The 26,050-nt window shown below is 47.7% G+C and overlaps 4 protein-coding genes across 6 annotated transcripts; 1 reads left to right on the top strand and 3 right to left on the bottom strand.

The window, feature by feature from the left end:
• Nucleotides 1-1,328: 1,328 nt before the first annotated feature.
• On the top strand, nucleotides 1,329-6,884 carry LOC120691179 (F-box protein SKIP23-like). Of its 2 annotated transcripts, XM_039974188.1 has the most exons (10): nucleotides 3,321-3,562; nucleotides 3,693-3,762; nucleotides 4,257-4,324; nucleotides 5,312-5,373; nucleotides 5,478-5,559; nucleotides 5,652-5,885; nucleotides 6,122-6,250; nucleotides 6,340-6,401; nucleotides 6,487-6,599; nucleotides 6,715-6,884. In XM_039974188.1, the coding sequence occupies exons 1-10, from the start codon at nucleotides 3,512-3,514 to the stop codon at nucleotides 6,723-6,725; spliced, it is 882 nt and encodes a 293-aa protein (XP_039830122.1). In that variant the 5' UTR covers nucleotides 3,321-3,511; the 3' UTR covers nucleotides 6,726-6,884. The 2 variants fall into 2 exon arrangements, with proteins under 2 accessions (XP_039830121.1, XP_039830122.1); XM_039974187.1 differs by lacking the exons at nucleotides 5,312-5,373; nucleotides 5,478-5,559; nucleotides 5,652-5,885; ... (2 more) ...; nucleotides 6,487-6,599; nucleotides 6,715-6,884 and having other exon boundaries at nucleotides 1,329-3,562; nucleotides 4,105-4,325.
• Nucleotides 6,885-7,141: 257 nt separating this feature from the next.
• Nucleotides 7,142-8,637, bottom strand: LOC120691180 (peptidyl-prolyl cis-trans isomerase FKBP17-2, chloroplastic-like). Its single transcript, XM_039974189.1, has 2 exons — nucleotides 7,812-8,637; nucleotides 7,142-7,697 (listed from the first exon to the last, which is right to left on the bottom strand). The coding sequence occupies exons 1-2, from the start codon at nucleotides 8,144-8,146 to the stop codon at nucleotides 7,295-7,297; spliced, it is 738 nt and encodes a 245-aa protein (XP_039830123.1). The 5' UTR covers nucleotides 8,147-8,637; the 3' UTR covers nucleotides 7,142-7,294.
• Nucleotides 8,638-8,834: 197 nt separating this feature from the next.
• On the bottom strand, nucleotides 8,835-12,013 carry LOC120691178 (DEAD-box ATP-dependent RNA helicase 21). 2 transcript variants are annotated; one of them, XM_039974185.1, is made up of 3 exons: nucleotides 9,571-11,997; nucleotides 9,256-9,323; nucleotides 8,835-9,176 (listed from the first exon to the last, which is right to left on the bottom strand). In XM_039974185.1, the coding sequence occupies exon 1, from the start codon at nucleotides 11,890-11,892 to the stop codon at nucleotides 9,655-9,657; it is 2,238 nt and encodes a 745-aa protein (XP_039830119.1). In that variant the 5' UTR covers nucleotides 11,893-11,997; the 3' UTR covers nucleotides 8,835-9,176; nucleotides 9,256-9,323; nucleotides 9,571-9,654. The 2 variants fall into 2 exon arrangements, with proteins under 2 accessions (XP_039830119.1, XP_039830120.1); XM_039974186.1 differs by having other exon boundaries at nucleotides 8,835-9,323; nucleotides 9,571-12,013.
• A 6,264-nt stretch (nucleotides 12,014-18,277) lies between these two features.
• On the bottom strand, nucleotides 18,278-23,236 carry LOC120687839 (myosin-binding protein 2-like). Its single transcript, XM_039969911.1, has 4 exons — nucleotides 21,688-23,236; nucleotides 20,650-21,192; nucleotides 19,185-20,535; nucleotides 18,278-18,889 (listed from the first exon to the last, which is right to left on the bottom strand). Exons 1-3 carry the CDS (start codon nucleotides 22,697-22,699, stop codon nucleotides 19,187-19,189), a joined length of 2,904 nt encoding a protein of 967 aa, XP_039825845.1. The 5' UTR covers nucleotides 22,700-23,236; the 3' UTR covers nucleotides 18,278-18,889; nucleotides 19,185-19,186.
• Between the last annotated feature and the right edge of the window lie 2,814 nt (nucleotides 23,237-26,050).

Raw genomic sequence — 26,050 nt, 5'->3', positions numbered from 1 at the left:
CAAACCATTTGTCAAGTTGAATAACATAAGCTGCAAGATTATTCTGCAAGTCGCTTGCTCTTTGCCATATTTTGAACTTGTGATAGATGTCACTTATATAGATTTGAAGCTAGTTCTGTAAAAATAAAACAGCTTTGACGCTAAATTAAATATGCATACACGCAGCAGTTTGCTACCAGCAATGCAACTCAGGTTTATTTAGCAATGCAATTTTGAAGGCAGCAGAGTTTGCTGTGTGCTCTCACGCAGAACTTGGTGTTGGGGAAATGAAACAGCGGAAGCAAGGCAGGGGTGCAGATAGATGATGATCTCCTACGTGATGCTGCGTGCCGTCGTCTAACCCCGCGATGAGCTCGGACATGCATGTCCCGCAGCGCCCGCACATCCTCCTCACCCTAGAATATATATTTGTACTTTTAGAATTAATTTGATTAATATATATTTGTACTCCATAATATCCATTGTCTAACAAAAAAAAATATTTCTACGGGCGTTTTTTGATGCAAAATCATCAAGACGGTATTGAGATCAATAGTGTCCAATATAGCCTTCTCAAGGTTGCACATTGGCAAGTCATTTAATCTTTTTTGTGACATAGTCACATAGTTGATCTCAAATAGTTGTTCAACAACTTCATTTTTGAGAAACTTCTTTAAGCTAAAGCTACAGTCACACGTACAGTTAAGAGGATTCGATAGGCAACCAAAATATTTGAATAGCAATCTACAACCATAACAAATTTAACTCTAGAATCTTAAGCGCTGGCATCAAAGAATCTGCAAAGTGACTTGCAACACCTTTAATGTTTAGCTCTTGGTCTCTTAGACTGCGATCAGATAGACCGGCTGGTCTGTAGCCGTACTACAAGTACATAATTGATACCTGAGTTTGGATCCCTTCTGGCTTGGGCCCTCGACCGTCGCATACGGTGGCCTACCTCTAGGGCGACACTGCCTTAAACATTCAATATAGAATAGTTAAGAGGATTATCCGAACTTTGGTTACAGTTAGAATCTACGGCGCTCTATAGAGATTTTTTTTAGAATTACTCTGTAGAGAAATTAAACACAGAGAGGACAGTGTGGCTGAAAGAGGCTCATAAGTCTAAATTTCTAGCACATGCACAACTATATGGATTGGACCTGAGATGGGCTATCACATTTTTTCTATTTTTTATTTTGGAATCAAAGGGTCCGTTTGTCTTATCAGAACAAAATTGCTCATTGATCAGAACGGGCTTAAATCCATGATGGGCCTGTGCGGAATTTGCTCGGTCCAATCGACCAGCTTAGAAAGTACGCTAAAAACAACCAAACCACCCCCAAATCCACGCGCGTGAGGAGTAATCAACCCCGGGCACGGAACACCTCGATCCCAAAATCGGCAACCGCCCCGCGACCGCCTCTCCTCCGCCGCCCCTCGCCGGGATCCCCCCAATATAAGCCCCCTCCGCTCGCCCGCCCGACGTTACGCGCGATAGCCATGGCGGACTGGGCGGGGCTCCACGGGGACCTGCTCGACCTCGTCGTCGTGCGCCTCCCGTCCTTCGACCTCCTCCGCTTCCGCGCCGTCTGCGCATCCTGGCGCGCCGCCGCCGCCGCCTTCACCGCCCGCCGCGGCCAGCCGCGGCCCGACCGCCCCTGGCTTCTGCTCCCCACGGATGTCGCCGGGGATGCGGAAGACGACCACGGCCGCCTGCTCGTGTGCCGCGACCGCGAGGTCCCCGTGGCCGCTCTCCCCACGCGCCTCGGCCGCGTGGCCTCGCGCCGGTTTGTGCGACTCGGCTCCGCGCGCGGCGCCATCGTGGCCGCAGACGACCTCGGCGAGATGCACCTGCTCGACCCCGTAACCGGCGAGCGCAGGCCGCTCCCGCTTGTCGCCACGCTCCCGCTCGTCGCCCGCGTGGAGGGCCTCCAGGTCCACCACCGCGGCGGCGGCGTCGCCCCCGTGGACGCCCTGATCCAGAAGGCCGTCCCGGTGCCCACCCCGGGCGGCGGGGTCATGGTGGTCGCCATCTACCGGCAGCTGCAGCACCGCAACCAGTGGGCCACGGCGCGTCCTGGCGATCGCGCGTGGAAGGCCGTGGCGCCGACCAGCATCCCCGCCGTGGTCGACGTGGTGGTCCACCGGGGCCAGCTCTACGCCAACACGCGGTACGGGATGATGTACGTGTTCCCGGAGCTCCACTGGCTGGGGTCGGCGTCCCCCGAGATCATCCCCTCCGTGACGCGGCGCCCGAGCGCGTACGTGGAGCGCAGCTTCCTGGTGGAGTGCCCCCGCGGCGAGCTGATGCAGGTGGAGCTGCTCCGCCCCGTGGCGGCGGCGGGCGGGGAGGGGTTCGTGGTGCGCGTGCTGGACGAGTGCGGCGAGACGTGGGAGGAGACGGAGGACATCGGCGACGCGGCGGTGCTCGTGGACGCGGCGGGCGCCGTGGCCGCGTCCACCGCGGAGTGCCCCGCGCTGCGGCGCAACACGGTGTACTTCGCCGTGGACCTCGAGGGGGAGACGCGGGTGTGGGCGTACAGCCTCGCGGGCAAGCACAAGCGGATCGAGGTCGTGGAGGCCCTCCCGACCGCGGACGGCTACAGGCCGCCCTGCTTCTGGTTCGCGCCGGTGTACTCGCACCCGTGAGACACGATGATGATGCGTTCGAGTCCCGTTTCCTTGCTTGCTGCATTAGCATGTCGTCCGTCAGTCATGTGGGTAATGGACTAGGTTGCATCTGTCTGTCAGGAGCATGGCGTTGCCGCATCATCTCGATCGAGTACTCTTTCGTGTCTGTGTTCTTCAGGCTTCCTCAGCTTCGCTTGTTGATGCTTCTTCCATCAAATGTGTCAGCATGCGCATACAGTGTTTTATTTTGCTATATGATTCCTCGGTGACGTTCCATCGATTTGGTGCAGATTTAAGTCATATAGCGGTACAATTTAACTTCTTTCCGCATGAACAAGGATCAGTAAATTCGTATAATACTGAATGGACCCTTTGACAACCAGATAGTACTTCTGAAAAGTTCCTATGTTGACATTGTTCACCAATCATCAACAATTCCAAGATGGCCGACTTAACTTCTTCGTCTTACAAGTCGTACAAGGTTGGCGATATACACTAGAGGGCGATCTCGTTCTCCATCTGCATCTCCATCTCCATCTCCGCAGATACTACGACGTGGCGATCTCGTTCACTTCCTCTAAACCTTCCCTCTCTGTTCAGTTCTACTTTTCTCGCTCCCCGCGCCTTTCGCTTTTGGGCCAAGCATTTGCATAGCCCGCGCCGCAAGTATTCGCGGTCGCACAGCGGAGCTGGTCCAGTCCAACACCGGCCTCCCTGTCTCAACCCTGGCCACAAGCGCGCCCGGGGCTGTGGGGATGACTCCCCAGTCCCCTTGTCAAACCCACCCCGCTAAATACTCGCCTCGCCGCAGCTCTCCCCTCGCAATTAACGCGCCTCCATTGCCGCGAGCTGCGTCGAGGTGGTTCGAGGAGAAGAGAAACAGAGCTCACGGGGGGCCATGGGGACCGTGCTGGATTCGCACTTCCTGGCGCTCACCGCCATCGTCACCGTAAGCGCTCCCGACTCCCCCCGTCGCTCCATCCCTCTCGTCTCCGTTGAGCGGATTCTGGAGCGCGCGGTTCGGTTCCCGGGGAGGTTTTGTTGACCCCTTGTTCCCTTCTCGGTGGTGGTGCCTGCAGGTGGGGTACCAGCTGCTGTTCTTCATCGTCACTGCTCTCCTCCGGTTCGACAAGGTCACCGATTTCGCAGGTACCTACGGCCCCGCTCTCGCCTAATTGAGACTGGAATAGGTTGCCATGATGCCATCGTTTCCCTTAGTACTTGTAAGGCACAATTGCTAGCATGATTTGTTGATTCGGGTGGGGAATGCGCATTTAGTTCATTGCTGCTAATGCTTGGAGGATTTTTTTTTTCCTGTCGCGATTTGGTGACCGTTAGCAGGATTAGTTATTGACAGTTTGTGTGGCCTCTGTTACTCCAGCAATCCAACTGCTGCCTCCTGTCGCGGATCACCGTCATATAATAATCTCTCCTGTACTACAGTTTTCCTACTTGTTTTGTGAGCTCACGTGCAACGTCATTTGTTTTAAGGCAACCTTACGTTCTGGGGAATCCATCTGATAAATTTCAAAATTTGGTTGTCTGTGTACCAGCCTCTGAGTTGACAGTTGACACAGGTTCTATGTAGCATACTAGCTTTGCCGTTTTTCTCTCCCTGCAATGATTTATGTTCCTCTTTCCAGGCAGTACAAATTTTGTCATAATCGCCATCCTAACACTAGCTTTGAAGGGAGCATGGCATTTCCGTCAGGTAAATAGCTGTTCATGGTATCTGTTCACTTCAATGTAAACATAGTCAGGTTGGTTATCTGAGAAAAAGAGGGCCTTGAATCCATCAAACCACTGGTGCCTTTTCTTTTATGCCGCATGCCTTTTCTTTCTTAGTGAACACTCGAAAAATATCTGTGCCAACTGCCGGCAACAACTTTGCTACCAGTAGTTGACTTTTTTTGTTTACATAAATTGGATTTACTTTTTCTTTATTGAATTTCTATCTCTATTTGAAAATGTGAGTTACAGTAGCTGCCGCATGCCCCGCACGGCAAAGCTGTTTCTTGGGAATGTTGAGTTGCATTTTTTTGTTTCTCTAGGTCATACATCTCTGGATTTACCATGATCTCATTGATGTTTATTTTGGAGATCGCGTGTACTGTGGTATCTGTAGTAATCTAGCATGGTTAAAACTACCACTGCAGTATCAAATATAAAAATAATAAAGTTTATAAAGCTAGCAGCATTTTTTCATCACTTACATTAAAATTAGACGCTGCAAATTCGACGATGTTTCTAAAGCTAGCTGAGTTGCTTCGCCCACTTACATAAAATTAGATGCATCAAATTGTCAGTTACTTTAAAGTTAGACTAGAAGTATTGCTTCATCACTTACATTAAACTTGGATGCTGCAAATTTAATATTGTTTGTAAAGCTAGCAGAATTGCTTCGTCAGTCGTAACTTACATTAAAATTAGAAACTCAAATCTAATCATGTTGATTTGAATCAATTGAGATATGGTCATAACATCCTCATAGGGAAAACAATATAGGTATGTTTCTGTTCCTATAAAATCTAAAAAGGAAAAAACAATATAGGTGTTTCTTATAGAAGGAAATGGAACAAAAGGATAGTACTCTGACACTGCAGTTGTTTCTTTTATTTGTGGTATCCTTTTGAAGGAAGAAATCATGATTGTTTTAAAATTTGAAGGAACAAAAGGATAAGGGTTGACTTTATTTCAGATTGTGCTGACAGTCCTCGTTGTAATCTGGGGCCTTCGCCTAGGACTGTTTTTATTGATGAGGTATGCTGTAACATGACCTCCTATATATAATCACCAGCATGACAAAAATCGTGTCGATGTTGTTCAGTAAATTGCTCATGCTTCTCTTTCCTTGTAACATACAGGATTATGCAATGGGGCGAAGACCGTCGGTTTGATGAAATGCGCGATAATTTGGGAAAATTAGCAGTTTTCTGGATTTTCCAGGTAATTTTTGCTACCTGTGCTCTGCTATTAGATCTGATCATGCGTTTTCTCAGGAACTCACCAGGCTGTTTTTTTTTTTACCGTTTGTGCAGGCTGTCTGGGTTTGGTCTGTCAGCTTGCCCGTCACTGTTGTGAATGCAAGTGACAGAAACCCCTCGATTGAAGCCAGGGATATAATTGGTTGGATAATGTGGTTGGTTGGGATATGCATAGAAGCAACAGCTGATCAGCAGAAGCTTGTGTTCAAGAATTCTGCAAGTAATAGGGGAAAGTGGTGTGATGTGGGACTTTGGAAGTATTCTCGCCACCCGAATTACTTTGGGGAGGTTAGTTAATTCATGTATCCTCCCTGTCCTTGAATGCTCCAGTTGATTCAGTAAGTCAGTACTGATATTGACTACAGTGAAAACTAGCTATCCTTGAACAGCTACTTGTTAATACTATCGGGTGGTGATCTCAATTCGTATTTCTGTTTACATGCTAATGAACTTTGATTACATGTACAACCTTTATGATTCCAATTAATTAATATATATCTGTATAACAATTGAATTTGGTGCAGTTATTCCTTTGGTGGGGAGTATTTGTAGCATCAACCCCAGTTCTTTCAGGTGCGGAATGGCTTGTGATTTTGGGACCTATACTCCTGACACTTCTACTTCTTTTTGTCAGTGGAATCCCACTCCTTGAGGTAAGCAATTGTTTTTGCTGACTTCAAATGATGCAGCTAGTGCCTGCAAAATGCTAAAGCATAACATCCTCCATATTGCTATTGTAAAGTCATCTGCTGATAAGCGCTATGGACGATTGGAGGAATACCGTGTATACAAGAATACTACAAGGTAGACATAAATCTCTCTCCAGAGTCCAACCACTGGTTTTCAGCAGCACAGATTAACTAATTCGCGCGTCGATTGTTCTCTGCAGCCCCCTTATCCCGTTGCCACCTGCTGTGTATGGAGCCCTTCCTGTGTGGTTCAAGCTCGCCTTCCTCCTTGAGCTCCCCCTCTACAATCCTGGCCCGGGAGATGATCCTATCAGTTGAGTGAAGCATGCCGAATTATTCTGCCGGTCCTCATCAGTGACAAACATGTACAGTACATGTACATACCTGCAGAGTATTTATGTTTTCTTTTTTTGTTTTGTTTTTGACAGAACTACAGTGAGCCCATTGACGGGTCAACCCTAGATTATGTTGTTACTGTGTACGGGGCAATTATTTCACATTTGATGCCAAGGGATTACACTGAAGTTTATCCTTATTTATCTCTCATGAGGCTCAGAAACATGTATCTTGTGGGGTAAAAGATTTCCTTTTTGTGTCCCCTTGTCTCCATATGCAGATCAGTAGAAGATCGTGCAGTTTGTATCTGCTAAACGATCATGTGAACTGTGAGCATGGTATTATCTGTTATGCAGCCATGGTATTTTTATACCCGACACAGTTACACTCTCCTGTCAGTACGCTACGCCTGAGCTTGTACCTTCTTACCCCGGCCATTTTCCCTTTCAGAAACTCTTTTTTTAGGGGGGGAGGGGGTCTTTTTGCAGGTCGTTTTTGGACCAAGGAAACAAAAGCTACTAAGGCAGGGGGGGGAAATTCTGTTTCTAAGCGGAAAATTTCCCAAAAACAATTCATTTAACGAGATAGCAGTGTGAAGTTCACAATCGAGTAGAAACTCGTCTCATGGCTTCAAAAGAACTGTGATGTATCAACTCGCCCCTCAGTCGTGCCTCACGCCGGCGTGATGGACACCTTGTCGACCTGCACGACGTACTCGAGCGTGGCGCCGGGCGGTATCTGCACGTGCTCCTCCCCGAAGTCGGCGCCGTCGTCGCCGAACCCGAGCCCCGGCGGCACGACCACCCGCCGCTTGCCGCCGGCCCTCATGGTGCGCAGCGCGTACTCGACGCCCTCGCACATGCCCCTGGTGTAGGGCCGGGACCCCATCACCAGCGCCAGCGGTCGCTTGCCCTCGCCGAACGTGTCCACGAACGCCTCCCCGCCGCCGGCCACCCGGCCCTGCAGGTCGATCACCACCAGGTCGCCGGGGCGCGGGGCGTCGCCGCCGCCGACGCGCAGCTCGTAGTACCGGATCCCGTTGGGGAGCACGACCTCCTGCTCCTGCTCCACGTCCCTGCGGCGCACGAGAGCGGCGTGCCAGTGTCAGGCACGGGATGAAAACAATGGCGGGTCTTTTTGCAACTGAATTACTAACGAACGCGGCCACGACTGGATGAGCGGCACTGACTTGGTGTTGGCCTGCTGCTGCGCGACCTCGAAGCGGGTCTTGAGCTGCTCGGACACGACGCCGACGGCCAGTAACCCCGCCCACGCCAGCCCGGCGCCGATCCCGAACCGCCGCGTCAGCGACGAGGCCACCCAGTCCGTGGAGTCCGCGCCGCCCGCGCGCTTCGGCCTCGCCGCCGGCTGCGGCTGCGCCTGCACGGACTGCTGCTGCTGCTCGCCGGGCGGAGGCTGGTTCTGGGCGCTGGGCGGGCGCGGGGCCTGCGCGCAGGAGATGCTGTGCGGCTTGGCGACGGGGCGGGCGAGGAACGCCGGCGAGCTGCCCAAGAGAGTGGCCATGGCGCGCTACGGTGCTTCTCGGGTGAGGTAGCTAGGATGACGGTGCCGAGATATTTCCCGATTCTATATCCAAATCCGCTTTTTTATGTTTCCGAGATTTTTTTCCCCAGCTAAATGTGGCCACACATGCAGCCGACTGCATAAAGGCTTATCTTGTTTCACGTTATAGACTGCATAAAGGCTTATCTTGTTTCCCGTTATCTCCTTGTTTCCCACAGGCACATTCCGACCCATGAGCAAGGAGCACGGGAGTATCACACAAGGCAAGTAACCAGGAAAGAAAGTCTGAATCAACGCAATTGCACACACGTATATGGGAACACGATAAGACAGCAAAACATGAGCATATATAATGACATGAAAGTTATTTTATTAACCGAAGAAAACTTGAGATGCATGGATAATAATGAGTAAATTACCATTGCAATCCAAAAATTAAGGAAATATATACCATACAAACCATGCCATACTTCATCAAAATATGAAGTTCAACGTTATAAAACTTTATACCCAACAATTTTATGAGTAGCAGGCATCATCTTGTTGTCCAATGCAACACCACAGCTAAGATAAATTTTCAGAACTATTTTTTCTTTTTCTTTTTTGCGAAAAAAGCTATATTTTCTATATAAGCATATAGATACACGATATATAAGGGCATAAAATACTTGCTAAACAGAATACATGCTATGTTAGTATTTGACACCATCTACAAATATTGTATTAGATTATTCTGCAGGAACACTTGTTTATAACAAAACAACAACACTTGTTTGGTACAATCAAATTATTCCCTAGCCAAAACACTAACACTTGTTTGGTATTATACAAAAGCCAGAACTATCCACGACACTGACACTAACGATTCAACTGGATTTAACACCAACAACATTGCAAGTACCCTAGGCTCATAAGTACAATGCCCTACACCATATTGTTCTGCATACTGCAGTATAATGGAGATTTTAAGACCCATAAACAGGGAGCCACTTGGTTTCATTTGTACTGCCAGATTATAGGCCCAAGAAAGCTGTAAAATTGATCACTGATTCACATTGAAAATAGCACATAGCAGGAAAATAAAGTGAAATAAGAAATTAAATTAGCACCTCTTTGGATCAAAGGCATCTGAAATACATGCTTACATCTCCATAATTAAGATAAGGTATTATGCTCTCTGCAAAATAATAAAAGAATGGTTCTGAAGCAATATGGATGGTACCTAAATGAAACAAAAGCATTTATAAAATATAAAGGGAATGCTAAAATTCAGCCATGTCAAAACTTGCATAATAGCACAAAGATCATGATAGGATACACATGTCCATAACTACATCATCACCAAGATATACTAAAGTTACGACAATATAAAGCCAGTATCCGAACACAAATTAAAACGACTCTAACAATCATGGTCTTTGTACCTCTTAAATACTAATCTAGATCCCTCTCTTTCCAGTAGAAATTGTGCTCATAATAGCCCAAAGCCCCTACTGGGGTAGGTTGCTTCAATGATTTGCGAAGACTGTGTCATTACGCCTTGGAGGTCTATCAGGAATTGAGCCTGGCTTAAATTTTGATGCCTCATGTCTTGCAAGTTCAGGTGGCACAGGACTGTTGCTCTGAATGAGCATCTGTTTCAGATCAAAGAAAATGTCAGTATTCTCCAGCGTTAAAAATGAAGTTGCTACTCCCTTCTTTCCAGCACGTCCTGTTCTTCCAATGCGATGTGTGTACGTGTCAATTGAACTAGGCATCTCATAGTTAATCACATGTGCAACATCAGGAATATCAATACCACGCCCTGCAACATCAGTAGCCACAAGAACATTAAACCGCCGGTTTCTGAAACCATCAAGGCTGATCTCTCTCTGGTCCTGTGACTTTCCTCCATGTAGGGTTGTCACACGGAAGCCTGCCTTGTCCAGATCCTTAGCACGCATGTCCGCTGTCTTCTTAGTATTGCAGAACACAATGGCTGTCTTGTCTCCGAGATCGGTGAGTATCTTCTGGAGCCGTGGCATCTTCTCTTGCCCCTTCACCATGATCACATTCTGGGTGATCAGATCAGTGGCCTTACCAGCTGTACCAATTGTCACGACAACTGGGTTCCGGAGATACTTCCTAGCAAGACGCTCTACAGCAGGTGGCATGGTGGCACTAAACATATAAGTAGTCCTGTAAATCCTCTTCTCGTCAAGTTCCTCGTCCTCATTCTCAGGTTTCAAGTTACTTGATGGCATCGCGTCAAGGACACCAACAACTTGTGGCTCAAAGCCCATATCAATCATCCTATCAGCCTCATCAAGCACAACATAGTTGCACTGGTTGAGCACAGCATACCTCCTTTCCAAGCAATCAAGAAGCCGGCCAGGTGTTGCAATTACAATCTCACAGCCCTGCCTAATCTTGAAACCCTGCTCCTCAATTGATTGACCACCAACAATTGAGACAACTTTAATGCCTAGGTAGGTTGCAAATTTCACGGTTTCTTCCTCAATTTGCTGAGCAAGCTCACGTGTAGGTGCCATGACAACAGCATAAGGACCCTCAGCCTCATTGTCCTCGCTTATGGGCGGCAGTCGGGTAATGTAAGACAGCATAGGGAGTACGAAAGCTGCAGTCTTGCCAGAACCTGTCTCAGCAATACCAATGACATCACGCTGCTGTAGACCAAGTGGAATGGCAGCCATCTGGATCGGTGATGGTTTTTCATATCCAGCCTTGTCAATGGCACGAAGCAGCTCAGTCCCAAGCTTGCTCTCACTCCACTTCCGCATCGGCCGGGGTATGCGAGAACCCTTGTAGGAGATATTGAAGTCCTCACGGAAAATACGCCAATCTCGCTCGTTCATCTCCTCAAGCGCCTTCTCAGACCAGTGCCTGTCCACACGCATGTCAAAGGCATCATACATTTCAGCAGCAGCAGCCTTCTTCTTATCCACCACATCATCCTCTGGGCGGTCCTCCACACCAGCCTTGCGCCGCAGCTCTGCACGAGTCTCCTTCTCGTGCGCGGCTGCCGCTTTCTTCTGCTCACGTCGGTCGATGCCAGCAAGGAAGCCCCGCCCAAAGAGCAGCCGGGCCTCGTGCGGCGACTGGTAGAGCGTATTCATGTCGCGGCTGGTGTCCTCGGTGTTCTCCCAGTCGAAGGAGAAGCGGAACTTCTCCGAGGGCTTGATGACCCGCTTCTTGGGCTTCTTGGACCCCAGGTACTGCTCCTTGATCGCGTCGAGCTCCTTCTCACGCTCCCGCTCCGCCATCTTCTCCAGCCGGTCCCTCTCTCGGTCCCCGCGGTCTCCACGCTCCCTGTCCCGGTCTCGGTCTCGTTCCCTCTCCCGCTCCCGCTCCCGATCCCTGTCACGGTCGCGGTCGCGCCGGTCTCGGTCTCTGTCCCTGTCCCTGTCGCGGCGGGATGAGTCGTCCCGGTCGCGCTCCCGATCCCGATCCCGATCTCGGTCGCGGCGGGAGTCGTCGTCGCGGCGGCGGTCCCGGTCCCGGTCCCGGTCGGAGGAGTCTCGGTGGGAGTTGGAGGAGTCGCGAGGAGCGGAGCCGGAGCCGGACGGGGGCAGGCCGGGAGGCGGCGGCGGAGGGGGCCGGGGCAGGTACTGGAGGAGGTCGAGCGCGGTGCGGCGCTGGTCGGAGACGGCGGCCTGGCGGCGCTCGAGCGCGAGGCGCTCCCGCTCCGCCTTGGTGAGGAACACGGGCTTCGCCGGCTCCGTCATCGCGTCGGCTGAGCGCTTCATGGCGGTGGCGGCGGTGCGAGGCAGATGCGGCGCGAAGGGAGGAGGGTTTGCGCCTGTGCGGCGGGGCGACAGATTGGGGGCGCAGAGCGAAGGCCGCGTTGCTAATCAGGGCTGGAGTTACCGACTTGCCCTGGTCTGGGTCGTGTTGGGCCAGGAGTCATCGGCAAACACCGGCGTACTAGCGTTTATTTTTATTTTTTTATTTTTCAAAATCGATTTTATAGAAATATATTTTCGATTTCATAATTTACGGGCACTGACGGGGCGGTAGGGGTTTATATGTAATTAAAATTTGTGTTTTATTGCATGGAGAACCCTACCGCCCGGCAGGGGGGCGGCAGGCTCCCCCCAATATAAAAGTCGAGGTCCCTCCCACCTGCATTTGCAGCAACAACATCCATAGAGGGAAAAATGAGAGATGTGAGGTGAGGGAGGGAGTTGCAACAGCGAAGTCCTGCCAGATTTTGGATCCGAACCGCAGGTAACCAATATTTCTCAACTTTGTCATTCTAATTTTTTGTATTTTTAATTCTATAATTAGTGTTTTTTATAATTATAACCGCTTAGGATTCGGATTAGTAGTTATAATTGAAGCCGTACCATGGTTTTAGAAATTGGTTTAATTAAAATTAAGTCTTTGGATGGTCAGATATGTCGAGTAAGGTGGCGTTTCAAGTTCATTACGGTGATTTCTATAGAATTACTCGTGATTCCTATGGAGTAAATCTATCAGCATTGGAACGAAGACAGTGCAGTCTAGATAAACCCCTAGAGAGGAGTTTTGGTTCCATACGCAAATGGCTTCACGGGAAGTTCAATGTGAATCCAAAGACTCATTTGCTTACGATTCATACCGTGACTTCCTGGGAAACAAATGAGGATTTCTGGGAGTTGACGCTTATAAGTAGATGAGGATTTCTGGGAGTTGACGCTTATAAGTAGTACGGAAGAATGGAATCATTACATGCACGCAGCTCTTCAAAGAGGGTGGCCTCTCGCGATGGTAATTCAGATTCACCAGAAGGTCGGTGATTTAGGTGAAGGATCAACACACACAACATATGACTGGAATGAAGAGTTGGAAGAGGATAAAGAAGAAGAGAACGTGCAAGCTACAAAACCAGAACCAGAATCACAAGGTTTAGCAGATGAAGGCGAGCGGATACCTAAAATTGTGGAGGACATGGAGAAAGAAGACCATGATGCACAAATAATGGAGCAATGTGGGGACTCATCGGATGATGAGCGCTTCCCAGTGCTAGGTGAATGGCGTGAAGAGGGTTTTGGGAATCCAGTGGTACAAGATATTAGATGTCCGGAGTTTGAATACAGAGTGAATGAGGTCATATAAGGGGCAAAGTATCGTACCATTGAAGATGTGAAGGATGCTGTGAAGGTCTGGGTTATATCTCTGAGGAAGGAATTCAGAGTGTTGAAGTCTAGCAGCAAAGAATACGATGTGAGGTGTGCAGATAAAGACTGTACATGGCGAGTGCATGCCTACAAGGAGAAGTTCAAAACACACTGGGAATGTTCAATTGTTACACCACATACTTGTAGATTGACAGGTGTTGTGGGACATCACCGTAATATCACATATACTTTCGTGGCCAAAAAGATGTATGGGGTGATTCTTGACAAAATGGATTACGAGCCTGCATTGATAATTAGGGACATTGAACAGAATTTCCAGTATGTGATCAGCTATGCAAAGGCTTGGCGGGCTAAACAAAAAGTGTTTGAGATGCGGTTTGGCACTTATGAGGCTTCATATGACAACCTATCTAGTATGCTTGAAGCAATTGTGCACAGAAATCCTGGAAGTGCTTTTGATACATACAGTGTACCGAGCTTGTCAGGGGAGCCAAGCATTTTGCTGCGAGCTTTCTTCTGCATTGGTGCATGTGTGAGGGCCTTCATTTACTCCCTTCTTATTCTGTGTATTGACGGCACTTTTTTGACAGGGAAATATAAGGGAACAATATTGACGGCGATCGGAATTGATTGCAACAAGCAGATAGTTCCCATCGTCTTTGCCTTTGTTGAGAATGAGAACACAGAAAGCTGGTACTGGTTTCTTGAACGTCTGAAGAATCACGTTGTTGCTGGAAGGCCTAATGTTTGCCTTTATCAGTGATAGGCATGCATGTCTACTTGCAGCTATAAGGCAACTCCAAAAAGATAGTCCATTTTCACCTCATATATGGTCAGATGTTGTCAGTAGGTGGTGTGTGAGGCATATGGCTGCTAACTTTTATGAGCGGTTCAAGAATAAGGATCTAATGAATTTGTTCAAGCGATTGTGCACTCAGAATCAGCAGAGGAAGTTCGATGCTTTGTGGGGTATAATTGATGACATGAGCGCCGAATTGCTTAAGAGTCAGGCCTCATCATCCAACAGGAGACGTTCTACAGATTTATTAGTTCGAGGTGCCAAACCATTTACACAGTGGATTGATGGTGCACCTAAAGAGAAGTGGTCACTTATGTATGACACAGATGGGAGGCGTTACGGGATCGAGACGACCAACCATGCTGAGTGTTACAATATGGTAATGCGTCGTGTTCGTGGATTTCCTCTTGTTGGCATTGTTGAGTTCATCATGTATGAATGTGTTAGGTATTTTATGGAGCGATACGCATCCGCCGCTTCCTTACTTCATGATCCAGGAGTGTGTTTTTGCGGAAGGGTCAATGAGTACATGGAAAAAAAGATGGAAAAGACTCGATTTCACTCAGTTATATCGATGGGCACAAAAGAGCAAAGGTTTGAGGTATCATGCAGGGACAAGACCGGACAGGGTGTCCGCAGACAAAGGGTAGTTCAAGAAGTTTTCATAACCATTGACGGGAGGGTGTTCTGCAGATGCCAGAAGCCAAAGGTGCATCACTTACCATGCTCCCATGTCATCGCGGCTTGTTCTGTATCTGGGTTAGATGCTGCGTCGTATGTTTCTCACTATTTCACAAAGGAAGCCGCTGCACAGACTTGGTGTCATGAGATATACGGCATCGATATTCTAGGACCATTCATTCAAAAAAATTCACATCCAATGCTCATCCCAGATCCAGCTATGAAGAGGGGCATAGGCCGACGGCAGACACGTCGTATGCAGAACGGAATGGACGAGTCCGAGGTTGGAAAGAAGAAAAAACGTTGCAACTTGTGTGGAGCAGACGGTCACACTTACAAGAATTGCCCACAGCTTTCAGTACCCACTACTGCTGCCGAGGCTGGACCTTCCGGGAATCCGACGGATGGATCGGCTCCACCTACAAGAATTCGCCGCATCTAGTTGTACACGTAACAGCTTGCAATGTATTTGTGTGTACGAAACTAATTATATACATGTATATACTATGTCTAGATGTCTTGTTTAATTAGTTGGCAGTGCGTATTTCTCTCGAATTTAGTTGTAACGAATGAAACCTTCAATGTAATATGTTATGTGGTATTTTGTTTAACGTTCTATTTATATTTTGTTCATTGTATCTTATGTGGTATTGTATCATAGATCCACATGAGGTTCAAGATTCATAAATAAATATAATCATTGCAATCAAACATAGCAAACATATAAGTATTGCAATTAAAGGTACATGAGGTCTGCCGTCCCGTCACAATTTACATCACAATCTAAAACCGATGAACATCATATGTTATAGATCATGTCATGAAATTATCTAAGTCATCATCCCAGTTGACAGATGGTGGTGCTGCAGGTGGTGTAGCATGACTTGACGAACCTCTCGACTTTCCCTTTCTCTCTTTTCTGGTTGTAGATTCATGTATAGGGGGACAAACATCATGTGTTGGAGGCCATGGTTTTGGGGGCATGAAGTCATCCATATCGTCATCCCAGTTAACACAAGTTGGTGCTTGAGGTGATGCAGCATTACTTGACGAAACTCTTGCCTTTCCCTTTCTCTCTTTTCTGGTTCTAGGTTCGTGTACAGGGGGGGAACATTATGTGTTGGAGGCCATGATTTAGGGGCATGAAGTCATCCATATCGTCATCCCAGTTAACACAAGTTGGTGCTTGAGGTGGTGCAGCATGACTTGACGAATCTCCGGTCATCTGTTCTTGCGGAGGCCAAGAACTATCACCGGAAGATCTTTTCCACCTCCTTCGTCTAGTTTGCGGCATAACTCCACCGAAGATACATACCAATTTACGAAAATTTGGTATCGATTTGTTAATCAACTCCGTGTCCTCGGGGTAATCCTAGCATATAATTACACAATAAATTTACTATTTCGTAAATATGAATTACAAATAACGGATGGGATTAGAACTGAATAAGAGTTACCTTAATGTGCATCTCATACACATCTGACCGCATCCATATCTTACAAGTACTTTGTAAGAATCCAATAACATTAGGATGATTCGCTAGTTCACACACCCTCATGTATATCTTCCGACGTTCTAGCAGGTGTTCCTTTACATCTTGCGTTATAATACCTCGAAACAATGTAAAATTTTTAAACTGAACTAATTTTGACAACACCATCTCTATCGTACCATCCGCTAATACATCCAACTTCTTACTGATTATAAGATGTGTCATGATCTCAAGTATTATACTAGATTTTTCTTCGGTCCATGAAAATCCTCCAAAATTGGTGGCAGCCATTGCCTTATGCTGCAATATTTAGAAACAAATTTAATACTATATTTCACTATCCAAAACTTAATTCTATTTTAATTTATAATTCATTTAGAAATAAGTTTGTAATAAACTTAATTTTTAATACTGAATTGAAATTTTAATACTATAGCATTAATTAAATTAAATTACTTTACAATATTAATGGATTCATACGTAACTTACCTGCATATCACAAGTGCAGAATCCGGCAGGGCTTCGCTGTTGCAACTCCCTCCCTCACCCCACGTCTCTCCTTTTTCCCTCTATGGATGTTGTTTGCTGCAAATGCAGGTGTGGGGGGACCTCGGCTTTTATATTGGGGGGAGCCTGCCGCCCCCCTGCTGGGCGGTAGGCCCCCTGCCACCCCCTTGCCGTGCAGTAAGGGTATAAACCTGTAAATTGTGACAACAACAACAACATAGCATTTTTTTCCCAAGCAAGAACCTGTAAATTGTGAAACCGAAAATATATTTCTGTAAAAACGATTTTGAAAAAATAAAAAAATAAAAAAAAACTCGGTGTACTAGAAGATATGGGCCCGATTCCTTCCAAAAGAAAAAGAAGATATGGGCCTGATTTTGTCGGCGGGTCTATCCCGTTGTCGCCACAGCAGCCAACGGAGGGAGTATGATGCTAGATCGTGTCACTGGGTCAAATTCCTCTATAAACAGCTGACAAGTCTGAGAGAAAGAGAAGCAGAGATAAGGTTTGGGTCGAGATTGCAAAGAAAGTTAACCATATATCTAGCAGCCAGTTTCTTAGGAAAACCAGTATACCAATCTACCAACTCCAAGGACAATCCCATGATCTCCTCTGAAACTGACGAGTAAGCACGGAGCTCTGTTTAACCGCAGGTGTTACTTGCCTTCCCACACACCACATGCATCTACAACCCTCTAGCAGGAGGCAGGAACAATCACCGGCGACCTGTCACCCCCTCTGCCCGATCCATGCTTAGAAATAAAGCAAGCACCACCCTTGTGCCTTCACAGAATCACAGCCTCAATTCACTTAATCATTTCACTGGATGCGACGCATCTCGCAGTCTAGGGGTGTTAATTGATGATTTTTAGGTGCACATTCAACTCTTTTTAATTTAAAATTTTATACTAATTTTTTGAAATAAAATCTGATTTTGAAAAATAGATAAAATTTTAAACTAAAAAATTAAAGAATTAAAGTACCTAAGATCACCAATTGACAGCCATATCGCAGGCCACGACGACCTCCGGCCTCGGCAATCATCCAATCCAACACACCTCGGCTCCTCCCTCACCTCGCCCCCAGCCAAAGCTGCACGGCTACGGACAGACAGATTCGCTCCCGCACTGCCCGGACCAGCCAAAGCTAGGAGATCGATCGATCGACGGGGAAGCTGTTGCTGACAGCTGACAACCTAGTAGTACCAGTACCGGAGCAGAGAAGGTATTGCAAAGGACAGGGCCAACAATGTCATGCATCGGCGAGCAGCACCGGAACATGGTAGGGCAGGTCCACCCCACACCCAACAGACTGTTTGGTGAGCTGCATCGGCGTTCTGGCCAGCGATCAAGTGGTCACCTTACGATCCTTGACAGCTAAACCAATCATGCATCAGTGTATGACGCAGGTTGCTTTCAGGGCTTAATAACTAAGCAGCACTTGCATCAAAAGGACTCTACTAGTTTTGTAGCATGTCCACAATAAAAGAGAAGAAAAGAAAAGAAGAAAAAGGAAAGGGCCGGCACAGCGATGCTCTCCCATCAAACAGCAATCATGCTCTCCACACACACACACCCAACACCTCACCATTCCAAAAGCCGAAAGCGCATTACATACAGCTAGAAGATTTACAGGAAAAGAAAAAAAACAAAAACTAGTGAAGCCCGCCGGGACTACCTCTTTTTATACTCACTCTATACCTGGCAACAAAGCTGGCAGCGGCATGTTTTCGGCTAATGAATTCCAAAGCTTGCACAAGGCCATGATTGCCGCCACAACCCACAAACACACCCCATGGGCCCCCGGGCAGCTCACCAACCAACCTATTGCCCTTGGGCAAAAGCTTGGAAGCCACCCGGGGATAACTAATAAACCGACAAAAACAAAGCGGGAACGTGCAAAGTGGTCCACAAAAACCCTGGACCTTGGAAGGCAGAATTGCTCCATGATCTGCCTTCTGGATGGCGTCGCCAAACCGACTGTGATGGCATCTCCTGGAGGAGCTCCTTTCTCTCCAGGAATGAACCGACTGTGAGCAGCAATACTAGCTAGTCGGCAATCCTTTTTTTTTCTTATCATTGTTGTATGTTTTCCGTTTTCGAGCTATATTGGTCAGACATGAGCACCAGGGCCTGCAGCTGATCTGGAACCAGCAAGCAAGAATTAAGGTTCTGGTAGAATCAAATCAGGATAGAATGTGGTATTGTTAGGCACAAAAGTTTGGCGCAAAATTTAATACTGCGCAAAAAGACATGAGGGGTGCCTAGCTACTTTAAGAAAGTAGAATTTTGTTTATTCATCATGTAAGGAATGCTGGAATGGAATAACGATGAACTAATTTTCTTAGAATCTAAAGATCAATGATTGTATCACCATCTCCATGTTGAAAAGAAAATTCAGATGACCATCAATATTCAACACTAAGTATAGCATGTTACCTTTAATCTGTGTAAAGATGTAAATAGTGAGGTGAAAGCTCTCCAGAGTTCCTTGCACGCTGCTCAATCCTTCTCAGGTCTCGAAGATGCTGTAAGATCTCCTGAAGAAGATCGAACCCTTTGCCTCCCTTTTTCAAAGACCTCACACACTGTTTTATATATTCCCTATCTGCTTCAAGAGCATGCAGCCTTTCATGGACTTGATCAATTTCATTGGCGATTGCAAGTTTATCTTGCTCTGTAGCAAGATCCAATGTGACTTCTGTCAACTGATCTGCATCATCAACTTGCTTATTTGGAAGGATGTCTCTAGCTTCCACAGTAGCATCATCAAACAGTGGCAGGAGCTTCTTTCCTTTATAGGTTACGCTTTTTCTTTTGTCATGAAGTTTAAAGCAGCTATCATCATCAGAGAAACCATTTGAGGCACCGCTGAAATGGTTTTCTTCTGAGAAATGCTTGTCCGTCTTCATGTTATCAGAATCTTCATCATCGAGGTCAAAAAGTTTATCCTCTAGCACTTTAAGTTGTTCTAGTATGGAGAGTCTCTCTTCCTCAAAATCAGCTAGTGAGCCATCAAGGGTAACTAGATGTCTGGCAGTTTCGTGCAGGACAACATCTGTAGGGCTACTCCCATTGCTTCCGTTGAGACCATGGGCAGATTCATCCCCTTCATAGAAACTTTGCGAAAGGTCATCACTGTCCTCAGCACTTGACGAAGCTGACGATGACCCATTCTGGTCATCGGCCTTGTGTCTGGACATTTTCCTTGCCTTTGCCTCATAGAGATGAACCTTGTGACGATACATCTCGAGTTCTCTCTCCAGATCTTGCTTCTCCTTCTCTCTCCTCACAACTAGTTCATTCAGTCTCTGCAATGCTTCTTGATCATACTCCGACTGTTCCTCCATAAGACGCTGGTACTGGATCGCCTCCATCTGCATCGCAGCTTTCTGTTCTTGCAAGCGGTTTATCATTGCCATGGTTTCATCAGCAGCTATAGCAGCAGCATTCCTCTCATTTTCGAGTTCAGCATATAGGCTGTTCAATGACTTGCGTGCAGATGCCAAAGCAGATCTTAGTTGATCAACGCTCACAAATTCAGTGCTTTCCAGATCAGTAGAGATAGTAGCAACACTTGCAATGGATTTACCATCAGAAACAGCTGCTTTATAATCCAGCAATTCTTGCGAATCACATATACCTTCAATATGAGTTGGTGTCTCAGGCTCTCTCTCTTCTTCTATGACACTATGATCGTGAGCGAACTTATCCAAGATTGTCAAAGGTTCATAAGATATTTGATGTATGCTTGTTAGAGTAGCTTCAGTTGGATCTTCTTCAATATCTCCTGTTCAATATGTAAGAAAAAATTTAAAAATTTACACAATCATAATAGAAATAACCATAATGCATTAAACTGGTGGGAATAAACAAAAGAATTCTTAAGATCTCAGCATCTTACCTTTCCATGTGTTTGTGTCATCATTAAAAGTGTCTGCTGCATAGTCCAGTACATCTTCCTTCACAGAAGTGACTTTCTGCTTCCTCTCAGCCTGCTCATCATCAGTATGAGCATATGAAGTCATGAAAGTATGTTCCCTAGAATCAACTGGCTCAGAGTCCCACTCTTGTTCCAGCACAGCCTGTACAGTTTTCTCTCCTTCAAGTTCTTCACCAGAATGCTCCCTGGGATATATTGGTATTGAAGCCAACTCCTGATTCACCTCTGCTTGTTGAACCGTCTCCTCAGGCTGAGTTGCCGAGACACGCACACAAGCTTCCATTGGCATCAAGTTCAGTTTTTGCTTCAACTCAGCCTGTTGAAAATGCTCCACCTCAACACTTGTGTCTAACTTCTCAACAAATTCATGGTCACTGGGATTTCTTGGCATGGTGTACAATTTCTGCTGTGGAATAACCTGTTCAACTTGATCATCTTCAGATATCTCATCCTCAATTGATATTTTCATATCCTTATCTTTCAATCCACTGTCATCCTCAGGAGCTGCATTTCATATTTTGAAAACAAGGCAGATGGCTTAGTAACTTGAAAAAGGAAAAAACATCAGCACCGAACAACTTCAAGGACAGTAAGTGACATGTGCTGCCTTCTATTTTGTTAAGAGGTCCATTTCATCCTTTTAACTTTCTTATAGTACTTCTTTTTTCTCCAGTTCTACTATAGATTCACCAGATCAAATATGACAGCAAAAGTGCAGTGGGTATACCAGTACTATGCAAAATCTAATATAACTAAAGGAGTACAGTAACAAAGCTCAATAAACACCCGAGCAGAAAACTACATTCTAATTAATTACTTAGGTGGCTAGCAGAATAAACATAAATGCGGCAATGAACACAAGCACAATAAATACATATGCAGTGAAGTAATTGCAAAAGCTGGTGATATTCACACCCATAGACACATCATTGTTAAACTGGAATGCCAAAAGATAATGACTTGCCAAAAAGGTTATTTATCAGAGAGGGAGTGACTTACACTGGTGATCACCAAAGCCCTCAATGGTTTCGCCTGCATTTATCCCATCATCAAATGTACCTTCCATACAAGCTGACACGAGGGCTACATCAGCAATCTGTTCATCAATCAGCCGATCAACCACACCATCCCCCTTGTCATCATCAGATGTCAACACAATTTTCTCCTCATTGGCATTAGCCTTGTTCTCCGTGACCGCATCGTTCTGCCTTACATGATCAACCGCTTCCTTCCTCTCACCACAATATTGGGATGACACTGAAGCCATGTCGACAGCCAATGAGTCAATGGATTCAAGAGGCACCAGACGCTCAAAATTGGCAACAATCTCAGCACCCTGAGCCAATACATTGATCGAGTCATCCCCCAGCAACGGTTTCTCATCGAAGAGCTCGATCACAGGGCCTTCCTCGGACACAAAGACCACGTCTCCATTTGGCATCGCTGTCTCTTCCTCTTCCTTGTGGCCACAATCTGAGCCACGCGCCGCCGGCGTTGGGAGCAAGAACGGCGGCGAGTAGAAGCCGCTCTCGAGCGCGACGCCGCAGCAGGCGCACGCGAGGTCCCGCTCGCCGAGCTCGCTCCGGCCCATCCACGACAGCAGCGCCTTCCCGGGCGCTGCCGCCGCGGCGCAATCCTCGCACATGTCCCCGGCGTCCGCGAGCCGGCGGTGCGCGCTGCAGTAGCCGAGGCGCGACAGCTCGGCGGCGTGCGCGTCGCACAGCACGCGTCGCAGGGCCTCGGCGCGGGCCCCGGCTCCTCCGACGCCACGGTGTGGGTGGCGCTCGAAGAGGCTGTCGACGCCGAGGCGGGAGCAGAGCGCGCACGGCGGTGCGAGGCCGAAGAAGGCGGCGAACCTGGAGATGAGGTAGGAGAAGACGCCGTTGGCGAGGAGAAGCGCGATGAGGATCCACTCCAGCAGCGCGTACGCGAGCACCCGCGCGACGCGGTTGCTCTTCTTGCACAGCGCCGCCGTGAGGTTGGCGCCGGCCATGGGTGCCTGCGACACCATCCCCGGAGCCCGGCCCGTGGCAACCGGCGGAACGCGACGGAGAGGGACGCCGACCTCGCAGCCGGGCTTTGCCGTGGAATCCAAGAAAGCACAAAACAGTGCCTTTCGCCCGAATCCCGCCTCCGGCGACACAAATTGAATTGGAGCGGAGCGGAGCCGGAGAACGCAATCCAAGCGCGATTCTTTAGTGGCAAGCAACCACTACAAGAACTCCGCTTCGGATCGAAAAAAAGAGAGGGAAAGAACACTCTACACAAACTCCTCCCTTCCCACTACTACTGCAGATTGCCACAAAGGCGAGATTTTCACACGCAAAATAAAATCAGGACTGCGAACGGGATCAGAAATCCCAAGGACGAACAGACAAAATCTTTACAGGTAAGAAGAGGAGGAGGAGGTTGGCGGGACTAATGATACTGACGGGATGACGAGCGCAATTAACAAGAACAGAGTGGGAAGGAAAGGGCCGAAGGGGAGGAGGGGAGGGAGATGATGGGGAGGGGGAAAGGGCCCGTTTGGTGGAAAGCAAATGGAAATAGAGAGGGGAGGCGCGACTTGGAAGCCGAGAAATATCGTCGCGAGAACGAAAAAAAGAAAAGAAAAAAAGGAGTAATTCGCATTAGTGGGGCCCTAATGACCGTGATTAAGCAGCTCCAAACGAGATTTGAACGTTGGGACGACGCCGTAGTACCCGCTGCCGCCGTTTCCGTTGGAGTGACCAGACCGGCGGTAGCTTCGCCTGCCGTAGGCCTCCGTGGGCGTCATCACTGGTGAGGATGTAATTAAGGCTCCTTTTCTCAAAGGTCAGTGGTGAGTTCTTCCGAGATTACGCGGTGGCAGCAGCAAGCAGCGATGACGTACTATGGCTCCGTCAGCAGAACTGCGAGTAAGTGCGCTAGTAGTTTTTTTTTTACAGTAAGCGCTCGCTACTTTATTTAACTAGCCGTGAAATCACGGCCAGGACAAAGCTTGGAAGGGGATACATCCATACTACGACAGGATGATCCGGTTTCGATCACGACCAAAACCAGCTAAATCATGAGCCAAAGTATTACACGACCGATAAACATGGGTAATGGTAGTGGTAGCTAGCAGCACGCAGTGTCGTTCAAAAAACAAAAAAGTAGCAGGATCACAGCTCGTTTGCTCGTTTCGGTCCTTGGGTTTGGGTTTCTGCGGTGGGGTAGCGGCTGATCTCGACTCCCCGATCGTTTTCCGGGGGACCGGCGTGGCGTCAACCGGACGGCGAGCCGGCGAGGCCTGGTTGGTCGGCGTCGCGATGCGGTTTGGACCGACGGGCTCGATCTGCTTCCTTTTGCTCTTCTTCTTCTTGTTTTTCCGAATCCGCGACGCCACCACGGCATCGGAGGGGAGAAGAAGAAAGGCATCGGAGAGGAATTCGGCACGGGGATGTGGACCGGCACTTGTTTATTTGGTGTCCCCCGGAAGACGACTGGATCGGAGACATTCATACGGGGCCGTTGCCCGTTGGTCTCTCAGGTCGTGCGTGGCGGTGCCCCCGCCGCCTCCGCCTCACGTTCTGGCGGCACTACTGGTGGATGGAGGCCCGGCCCTGGCGGGTTTGACCCAGCCAAAGTCGCCAGCCCGATCTGTTCCGTTCGTAACCCTGCGCATCGGCGTTCTCAAACTGCAGGCTTCAGGTTCAGCAACAGGAGATGATGGTGTTGGGTTGCATGGGATAGGACGGAATTAGCTTCTCAATCACGACGAATGTTTTTCTAATTTCTAAGAGGGATGGTACTGGGCACCAGCGCGTTTGGCGGGGCTTCTCGCACGCCGCTTTTGTGTGCAGAGCTGACCCGGAGCCGCTCGCGGGGAACAGGGTTCCTCGGCTCCTGCATGTATGGCAGAAACGGCTCCGGCTCCTCTACTACGACAGCAGAAGCCGTTCCACCGCCCCTGCTTGTTTGGTGGAGCTGCGACTCCGAAGCTACAGGCGCGAGCAGGAGTCGGAGCGGAAGCTTCATAAAATGTGATAATTGTTGTCTATCATGACCTAACTAGGCTCAAAAATTCGTCTCGTCGTATACATCAAAATTATACAATTAGTTTTTTTTATTTACCTATATTTAATACTCCATACATGAGATAAAAGATTTGATGTAATAGGTGAATAGTGAAGTTTGGAGAGAGAAATTTTGGAAATAAAACACAGCCTTTATGCGTCGTATACATCAAAACTATACAATTAGTTTTTTTTATTTACCTATATTTAATACTTCATACATGAGATAAAAGATTTGATGTAATAGGTGAATAGTGAAGTTTAGATAGAGAAATTTTGGAAATAAAACACAGCCTTTATGATTTTGGGTGCCCATCTCCATTTGTCGGGAGGCCGAAAGATTCTCCATTTGCCGAGGGAGCAAGAGCGGAGACAGACAGACAGAGATGCTCTGACCTCTGAGCACGGCAGCGCAATTAACATTTTTCACTCGCCTGCACGGCCGTTCCGGATCGTATCAGTAGGAACGTAATTGCTCATGTGGGCCGTCCACTCAGCTTGGATTCTAGTATAATCATGACACGAACCGTTGCCACTGGATCACGCATTGTTTCTTCAGCAGTTGAAAACAATCAAGAACATACAACACTCCTCTCTTCCGAGGGTATGTTCAGTTCAGACAAACTCCAAAACCCAACGAAAACCACTGTTGGTCAACACGACGTGCTCTGCTATCCCTGCTAGTCTGCTTGGTCGCCGTCAGGCTCGACGTGTAGCACGGATCAACCAGGAAATCAATATCCAAAATGCTAAACCAACTGAAACACTGGCATCGACCTGACGATGACGCTAGCCAGAGAGGCGCCGAATTCAGGTGCCCATGAGCCGGGCAGTTGGGTCTCAAAAGGATCGCGAGGATTTCTCCAATAATGCAACGCGACAGCTCAGGGCCCCCCTGACATTTGAATGAGGTGGTCAGGGGTGAGGGCCGGCGCCGGCGGCGTACGCGGCCGAAAGGGCAACGGAAAGCACACCGGCCTCGTGTTGGCACAAACAAAAACAGCGGGGAATGCAGTGGGGCATGGACTCTAGTGCTAGGTACACGCATCCTGATTTCAAAGCTTTTTGTGCCATGTCCCTGAGAAAAAGAGGCCGAATTTATTCAGCAAAACAGGCGGCAGTACCAGACACAAGAAAATCTTACAATATGGGTTTAGATCACAAATTTTATACATAAAAACATCACATCGAATATTTAGACAAATACATGGAGTATTAAATAAAATCTATTTATAATTTTTTTTGCACGGATAGGTAGTAAATCGTGAGATGAATCTAATGAGCCTATTTAATCCATAATTTGTGACAGTAATGCTACAATAATC

Source organism: Panicum virgatum, chromosome 9N (genome assembly GCF_016808335.1).
Source record: "Panicum virgatum strain AP13 chromosome 9N, P.virgatum_v5, whole genome shotgun sequence".
Classification (NCBI taxonomy): domain Eukaryota; kingdom Viridiplantae; phylum Streptophyta; class Magnoliopsida; order Poales; family Poaceae; genus Panicum; species Panicum virgatum.
This window is presented reverse-complemented; position numbering and strand designations above follow the sequence as displayed.